At 53.1% G+C, this 8,612-nt stretch overlaps 1 protein-coding gene across 3 annotated transcripts in view; it reads left to right on the forward strand.

Moving 5' to 3' along the window:
• Positions 1–8,195, forward strand: part of AMDHD2 (amidohydrolase domain containing 2) — a 9,994-nt gene extending 1,799 nt beyond the window's left edge. The window contains exons 1-11 of one of the 3 annotated variants that reach the window (XM_014958731.1): positions 7–90; positions 655–791; positions 1,332–1,471; positions 1,835–1,889; positions 2,314–2,526; positions 4,025–4,113; positions 4,452–4,596; positions 4,850–4,957; positions 5,676–5,744; positions 6,171–6,272; positions 6,576–8,195. In XM_014958731.1, the coding sequence (XP_014814217.1) occupies positions 8–90; positions 655–791; positions 1,332–1,471; positions 1,835–1,889; positions 2,314–2,526; positions 4,025–4,113; positions 4,452–4,596; positions 4,850–4,957; positions 5,676–5,744; positions 6,171–6,272; positions 6,576–6,664 (1,230 nt within the window). In that variant the 5' untranslated portion in view covers position 7 and the 3' untranslated portion in view covers positions 6,665–8,195. Of the gene's footprint in view, positions 1–6; positions 91–654; positions 792–1,331; positions 1,472–1,834; positions 1,890–2,313; positions 2,527–4,024; positions 4,114–4,451; positions 4,597–4,849; positions 4,958–5,675; positions 5,745–6,170; positions 6,273–6,575 lie in introns of those variants that run through there. The other 2 variants (XM_014958732.1, XM_014958733.1) reach the window with 2 other exon arrangements.
• The last annotated feature ends 417 nt before the right edge of the window (positions 8,196–8,612 follow it).

An 8,612-nucleotide genomic window follows, 5' to 3' on the forward strand; every position in this document is an offset into this window, starting at 1 on the left:
CCCCGCCATGCCGTCCAACAAATCCGTCTCGGACGCGCCCATCGTCCAGTTCACCAACTGCCGCATCCTGAGGAGCCACCGGCTCCAGAGGTGAGGGCTGCAGGGGGTGCCGGGGCTGCGGGGGGTGCTCGGGGTGCCGGGGGGTGCTGAGGGGTGCCCGGGGCTACCAGGGGTTCCGGGTCGGACGACCGGGCTGCAGAGCTGACCCGGGACCTGGAGCACCCCGGGGAGCGTCCTCAGGTCCCCCGGCGAATCGCCCCGCACACGCACTTTCCGTTGTCCCCGCCGCCCGGTTTCTGATGGAGACGCGGTGTGCCCGGTGCGCGGCCCCGCTCTGCTCCCCTCCCCTTTGGCCTCTGCCAGCCCCTGGGCCCCACTGCCACCACACTTGAGGGGCAGCCCCTGAAAATCCCAATCCCATGAGTTTTGTAAAGCCAGAGGCTGGGCACAGAGGGGGCTGCCGGTGGTCCCGCTGCTGGAAGAGCAGCTTTGTTCTCGTAGAGGACATCGGAGAGCCCGTGGCAGGGGCTGGCAGTGGGGTGTGCTCTGCCTGAGGCCACCCCTGTCTCCGGGGCCATGGCCACCCGCTCCCGTCTGCTGTACTGCAGATGGCACAGGAGCCCAAGCTGATTGGGGGTGTGATTGTCCCTGCAGGGAGGACCTGTGGGTGCGAGAGGGGAAAATCCTCAACCCAGAGAAACTCTTCTTCGATGAGAAGGGCTCTGCCGACATCCAGGTGGACTGTAAGGACAGCATCATTGCTCCGGGCTTCATCGACGTCCAGATCAACGGTACGGTGAAGTCACGTGTGCTCGCAGAGGGGTGGGGGGTCCCAGGTTTGTCCATCCTAGCCCTTCAAACCCTGCTGTGCATGTACTGCCCATGACCAAGTGCCTTTCAGGTGGTTGAGGGAGATGTGAGTCACTAAACTAAGGATAAAGAACAATTTTGCCCATGATTGCTGCTGTATTTGGTCCCCTTTGGCTGGGTGGAATTTTCAGCTCTTAATCTCATTTTTATCAACATTTTATCCTGCCACTTTGCTGGCAGGATGCCCACCCTACCTTTTCCAGGATGTGGAGAGGACAGAGTGGGACTTTCCAAGGGAACAAACGTTACCTGCTCTTTCCTGAGGATCAAGAGGGGCTTGTTCTGTGGTAGTTTATGTTGGAAGTCTGATCCTCTCTTTAATGGGGAATACTCAGATTTTGCCCTGCATCCAAATAAAAAGTTGGTGCTTGAAAAATGCTGGGAAGCTGTGTGGAAAAGCTCTGGTCACTCTTTTTGGGTGGGGAAGATGTAGTTTCATCTCTGTTTTGTTGATGGTGCAGGAGGCTTTGGGGTGGACTTCTCCCTGGCTACAGATGACTTCAAATCAGGGATTGACCTGGTCAGTCAGAAAGTCCTCTCCCATGGAGTGACCTCCTTCTGTCCCACCCTGGTGACCTCTCCTCCATCTGTGTACCACCAGGTAAGTGACTTTTCTCCCTCTCATCCGCAGGGTGACAAAAGGCTGAGGTTTGGTACCAGGAGATGAGAGGGCCATGACTGGGCCTGCAGAGACTAGGGCAGCTGCCTTGTTGGAAAAGCCTTCGATGTGAGGAGCTGGACTCTACCCCTGGATTTCTTGCCCTTAACCTTTAGACCACTGGGACAGCGATGTCTCCCAGGCCAGCTCTGCACAGCGGGGCTTGCAGCTCTGCGAGCTGTGTTTGGCTGATGGTCCCAAATGGTCCAGCTACAAAGCTCTCTGTGGCCACGACCTTTGGGTTTGTTTTGGCAGGCTGGGGTGCCATGTCTGGGGTCCCATGTCTGACAAACCCCTTTTCTCTAGGTTCTGCCCCAGATCAGTATAAGAAATGGTGGAGCCCACGGAGCAGGTATCCTGGGTGAGTGGTTTTGTCCTTCGCTATCCTCTCTGGTGCTGCTCTCGGCAGGCAATTATCTTGTTTGTTGTTAAGAGGAAAGAAGCCACTGTAGGGGCAGCACAAATGGGGGTGGAGCTGCCTTGGTGGGAGGGGTGCACAGGAGGGCACAGACCCGCTTTCTTCCTCAGCCTGTCCGTGGCCTTTGCCTTGGTCTCTGTCATCCCACACGCACCTCTCTAGTCCTTTTGCCCCCCCCAGGGTAACAGCAGTGGGGGCGGTTGGCCTGGCCAGTCACCAGCACTGCATCTTGTGCTGTAGTTACCCAAGCCATGCATTTTACTGCAGGAGAATGGCAAGAGCTTGACTGGAACAGGGTAGACACAGCGGGTTTTTGGTCCTTGGTGGGGAGAGGAAGGCTCATGCCTTTTTGTTCCTGTTCGAGCAGGGGCTCATCTGGAAGGACCGTTCATCAGCAAGGAGAAGAAAGGGGCGCACCCAGAGCACTGCCTCTGCACCTTCGAGGGAGGTGCCTTCCAGGACCTGCTTGCCACCTACGGGTCCTTGGACTGTGTCCGGATAGTCACCCTGGCCCCAGAGATGAAGAGGAGCAGCGAGGTGATCCGGGAACTCACCAAACGGGGCATCTGTGTCTCACTTGGTAAGAGCCAGGTGCAGGAGTCCCCCTGTGCCACGCGGGCCAGGCAGCCCCTCTCGCAGGGCTGTAGCACCTCTAACAGTTTCTCCGTGCCACTGGGTGGGGTGGGATTATCTTGGAGGTCTGGTCTAGGTGGAGGTGACAGACCTGTCACAATTGGGGAACTCACTTGATGCTGCAAATCTGTTGCCCTTTGTATGGTGAGAGCCAAACTTCATATTGATTGAGGAGCCCCTGCAGTGGAACACAAGGTAGAATTCGGTGCTGTTCAAACATAGGAAAGAATAGTAGTCTTATTTGAATAAAGATGTAATTGAGGGTTGACAACGTGGAAAGGTTCAAACTCTGAAGTTCAACTGCTTTAGGCCTTATTTGACAGGTGAAACCATTTTCCAAAGGTTACTGTTGAGTTTTGATAACTCTGTTTTTCAACTGGAAGCACTGTAGGAAACCTCTCCTGGTCTTCTTGGCCACTGACTTAAAACTGGCTGCATTTTTCTTGTCCTCTGTTCCACAAACTCTTCTTTGCCTCAGATCATTGAAGAAATCCTTTTTTTTTTTTTTTTTTTTTTTTTTTTTAAAAACAAAAAAAACAAAAAAAAAAAAAAAAAAAAAAAAAAAAAAAGTTCTAGGAAAAATATTAAACCCAAATTTAATTTTATACATATTAATTAAGATTAAATTCATTTGTTGAACACAGAAAATATTGTCTTGAAACAAAAAAAACTTCCTACCTTGTTTACTTAGCTAAAATCAGATTACTCTCAATGCACTTTAATGTAGCACTGTCTTTGGTTTGCTAGTGGTTTAAACTGCTGCTGTTAATTCAAAGTCATCACAGACCTGTGGAGTTGTTTTCATAATAATCAAAGATCCTGTATTTATCCTTCCTGACTATAATCAAATCTGTCTCTTGGATTTTTTTTTTTTTTTTTTTTTTTTTAAACAACAAAAAAAAGAGGGGGAGTTATTCAGGGTGAAATTAAACCTTAAATGAGACGGGCATTTATACAGCAGAGCATCTCTGATCTCACAGCCATGTAAAGAGAAGAACCACAGAAAGACAAAGTTTGCCCACAGAGCATTAGAGTTGCTGTCTGTATTGGGGAAACCAGAATTTTCCCTCTGGGTAGTTTTATCCCCGTACTCTTTATTGGCAACGTCCCACTGTCTCTACTCCCTTCACACCTCTCTATAAAGCCTTTCAGGCTGACTGCAGCAGAAAGGCATGTCGTTGGACCTCAACCCACCCTGAAGGGTTCTTCTGGGACCAAGCAGCATTTGTTACAGTTGTGTTGTGAACGGTGAACATGTTTGGGTGAAACACCCCCTGCCAGAGTCCCCCACGGTCACGGCCAGGTCCTCTGTGCTGAGGATGACATCTCAGACCTCAGCCCAGAGTGGGGTGTTAGAGTCGAGTCCTAGGGACAGTGTTGTCACTCCCTTGGGGAAATAAATGGAGAGTCGGGAAGAAAAATCATGCACTGGTCTTTGTTCCCAGGTCACTCAGTGGCTAATCTGTCCCAGGCTGAGGAGGCTGTGCAGCATGGTGCAACCTTCATCACTCACCTCTTCAATGCAATGTTGCCGGTGAGTAGCTGAGGCCGCTTGCCCTGCACTGGCATTGTTCTTGGTGCTTTTTCTCCAGCTCCCCACAGATGCATGTTCTCCCCTGCTTGGTTCATACCAGGCCTTGCAATGAGGTTTCAGCACTGAACCTCTGGCTTCACTTTTCTACTGCCTGATCTAAAAGACTTGAGGCTGTAGCAGACTCTTGAAATTCAAGGAAATGCCCATATTTGTCTGGATGGAGCACCCAGCTTCCAGGGACTATTTGATAGATATGGCAGCTGTGTCCCTGATGGGAAAGGTCTCAGCCCACCAGTCCTGGTGATGCTCCACAGCTTGCCCTCTCTCCCCTCGGGTAGTTTCACCATCGCGACCCTGGGATCGTGGGGCTGCTGACGAGTGACAAGATTCCTGCTGGGCGGAGGGTCTTCTACGGCATGATCTCTGATGGCATCCACACCAACCCCGCTGCCCTGCGTATCGCCCACCGAGCCCACCCTAAAGGTGAGCCACGCCAGGCCCACACCGTGTCATCCTGAGCACTGTGCCATCTCCCACAGAAGCGCTGTGACAATGCTGCCCTGGCTCCCTGAAAGAGGTCACAGCCATGTCTGCTGACCCACCAGCCCTCTTGCTTTGGTCGGATGTGGCTAGAGACATCTTGGCCCCTCTCTGGAAGGGCCAGTGTGGCGCAGTGCTCAGGGCTGCAGCGAGATCAGCTGCAAAGCTCACACAGCCCTTTCCTTGTGTTCCTCAGGCTTGGTGCTGGTGACAGATGCGATCGCCGGCATGGGACTGGCACCAGGCCGGCACACGCTGGGGCAGCAGGTGGTGGAGATCGATGGGCTGAACACCTACATTGCAGGTAAGTGCCCCTTGCTAAAGAGCTAGGGACACTGCTGCCACTTGTGCCCGTTCTGGAGAGCTCAGCACACCTTGCTGTGCCAGTCAGTTGTGCCACCAGTTGTTTTTGGTGCCTGATCAGTTAATGGCTCTGTGGTGACTTGGCCCTGCGGAGAATGAGGCACCTCATGAAGAGGGAGATTACCCCATCTTGGTGGAGCGAGGAGGAATATGGTCATTTTTAGTTGTTCACTCCTTTGAACACCTTGTTGCCCAGTGTCGTGGATGCCAGAGGTTCCAGCAGGGTCAGAAAGGACAGAGAAATCCCACAGATATTTCTTGTCCCTTGTCTTTACTTAGCACTACCACTTCTTGCTAAGTTCCCTGAGCTGCAAGCAGTTGGAGACTGAGAAAGTATTTCAGAGAAAGATCGCTCCATTATCAGGTCCTTTCCTATCTCTGGCAGCAGGTCACTGCCCTGTAAGCTGGTTTCACCCAATCCAGCTGATCTTATATTGGAGCTGTGGGTTGACATCTCAGTCATCTCCCTGTGCTGCCTGCACAGGCTCTCCCTTGCCTTGGTCTGTCACTCGGCAGCAATGGCTGCAGGCCCTTCAACTTGCTCCTCATGCAGCCCAGGATTTCTGACCCTTCTGGTCATGGCAGTGCTTTCCCACCACCTCGCTTCTCCTTGCTATGAGTTGTGGGACCTGCTCAATGCCATCCTGTTTTTCTCCCAGGCACAAAGACCCTGAGCGGCAGCGTGGCAACCATGGACACGTGTGTGCGGCACTTCCAAGAAGCCACAGGTAAGTGAGCCTTGTCCACAAGCTATTGCTCCCTATGTTGACATGGCAAGAGGTCTCACTCTTGGCAGCTGTATCCACTGTACCAGGGAACATTCCCTCTTGCCCAAGACACGATGGGAAGGGCTGGGATCGGTGGCACTGGCCTCAGATGAGCACCTTTTTGAGGGGAGTTTTCATTGTGAGGTAAACTCTCCCGCTCCGTTCTCGCAAAGGTGATTGATTTTCCCCTGCCCAGGTGTTCAGGCCTCCTCTTCCCACTGTCTCCTGTAGGGATGTTTTCCCTCCCCAGCTCCTTCCAGCTGTGGTGAGGGTGTTTCAGCATGGGTCCCTGCCAGGCTGACAGTTGCCTTAGCCAGGGGGTTTGGGGTGCTCTGGCAAGGGGGCTGTTTTTTCCTACCCTAATGTCTCCCCCCTTCTCTGTCCAAGGGTGCTCAGTAGAGACTGCATTGGAGGCAGCGTCTCTGCATCCGGCCCAGCTCCTGGGGATTGAACACAAAAAGGGGACACTAAATTATGACTCCGATGCAGGTACTGGTATAGGGACAACGGTGTGAGGGTTCCCAGGTGTTGGAGCAAAGCAGGGGCTGCTGCAAATGCATCTTCATCCCCTGCTTCAGTGGGAGCTGCAGGGAGACTCGCTCTGCCTGGGATTTGCTCTGGGCTTTTGCTCCAGGGTTGTTTCCCTTCAGGCATGGAGCAGAGCCCCATAGCAAGGATGGCACTGCAGTGCCGTTCTGCTGCCATTCCTGGGGTGGGGAGAAGCTCTTCCCAGCCAGCTCCAACTGCTCCATTTCTCTGACAGCTGCTTCCTTTCTCTCTTGTCTGATGCAGATTTCCTGATGCTGAATGATCGTCTGTATGTGCAAGCCACGTACATCGCAGGCGAGGAAGTCTGGAGACAGGATGCATTCAGCATGTGATGCTGGGCTGTCCTGGTGCCCTTGGAGGCTCCCTGGCGCTGTGGTTAGCAGCTTGGGTAACCACTCCCCTTCTCTTTTATTTTTTAATTCCTTCCTGCAACTCCCTTAAAGGAGCCTCATACCAAAGAGCTGCGTTTTCCAGCGCAACTGCTGCTTCCAGTTACAGCCACGCCTGCAACAAATCTGCTGGTGCTCACTTGGTGGAGTAGGGAAGGCAGGCAGATCTGTGTTGGAGGGGGATTATCAGAGTCCCAGCAGCAACCTGAAGGATCACACAGCTCTCCTGCACGGAGTCCCCAGACAGAGGTGCTCCTGTTGCCATCTCACAGCGGTGTGAAGCTGTCCCAACCTTTGCACTGTTTTATACAGCACACACTAACCTGCCCCGTGCCCGAGGCAGGCTCAAGCCATTTCCATTCCTTTGCCTGCTCTTCGCCTTGCTCCTGGGCAGCCGTGGCTGGTTAAACATCGGCTTTCACCAGCTCAGCTTGCAGCTCTCCACCTTAAAAGGTTCCTGTTGTGTCAGCAGAAGTGAAGGATCACATTCTGATTTCCCCTCCTGTTTCCTCGGAGCAAGGCTGTCACCACTCGCCAGCTCGGTGCCATTGTGGGGCTGTGAATCCATGTGGGCTGAATCCTCAGGGCAGAGATCAAACCCAGGAAAAACAAGGCATTGCTGGTCCTTTGTGCCTTTTCCCTGCATGGACATTGAGTCCACAGCACATGGTTTTGGCTGGAGACATGGACAGCATCCTGCCATAGAAAGCAATGTTCCTCTTAACCCAGAGGTTAAGAGGTGTGCCCAGCCACACCTTGTAGAGCATCATCTGGTGGGCTTGTGCATTCCTCAGGCCACACTCAGAAGCTTTTGCTTTCTGGGATGCACCCAGACTGGTGGTGACAGGCTCACGAGCCCTCGGTCCAGCTCAGGGATGGAGGGAGAGAACTGCAGGCCGTTCAGGGCAGTTGCTGATAGCTCATTATTCATGTGTTCATTATTATCTTCTCCAATACTTGACTGTCAGCTCTTTTCCTGACACTTAGACACTTCTTTGTGAACACTGATGCTGATTTCAAACCTGCTGCAGTCAGAAAAGCCTTCCCGTAAGCCTCAACCTCTGATAAGCCTCAAACCAATTTGATGGGGTTTGTAGTGAGGGCAGGGCTTAGACAAGGGCTAAGTCTTAGCAAGGGTGGATATTGTAAGGCAAGACAAAAATCTGGTCGAGATTAGCAGAAGTGTGCTGATTTTTCCCATACTTTTTAAAAATCTGTAACAGCAATGTTTGGAAGTGCTTTCCTAGCACTTCAGAGCCCTGCTGGAATAACTGGCAGCCTTGGAGAATTTCTAACATCAACTGCCAATGTCAGCAGAAACTGTAACCTCCACAATTTGAAAGAGACATCAAATACTGCGCTGTGAGACGTGCCGTGCCGCTGCATTACAAATCTCAGCGGGGGCACTTTTGACTGCTGTTGGGGAAAAAAAAAAAATCAAGGGGGGGAAAAATGCATATGAAACAAGGTGTCTAACTTTTTTTATTATTATTATTTAAAAAATTAAATAATCAAAAAGGAAATCTGAAGTAGAGATGGAATTAGGCGATCCCTGTGTGTGTGTGACTCCCGCCGGGATCCGCCGTGCCCTGCCCGGGGTGTTGGGTGGTGGCACCCGCGCCCCAGCCCGGGACGGGGGACAGCGGTGTCCCCGGCGGGGACGGGGCAGCCGCCGAGTTTGGTGCCAGGGAGGGCGGGCAGCCCGAGTGCCGGTGTCCGGCCGGCGGGGAGGCGGCGGGGGAACAAACGCCCTGCCAGGGTGGGAGCTCGGCTCCGCTGATCACCCGCTTCGGAGACGGCTTTGTGCCTTCACCCGGCGCTCTCGGCGAGGGCAGGCCCTGGAGGGCCGGGGCGGACGGCGCCGGTGCCGCTGGGGTCCCCGGGCCTTCCC

Source organism: Calidris pugnax, unplaced genomic scaffold (genome assembly GCF_001431845.1).
Source record: "Calidris pugnax isolate Ruff unplaced genomic scaffold, ASM143184v1 scaffold244, whole genome shotgun sequence".
NCBI classification, from domain to species: domain Eukaryota; kingdom Metazoa; phylum Chordata; class Aves; order Charadriiformes; family Scolopacidae; genus Calidris; species Calidris pugnax.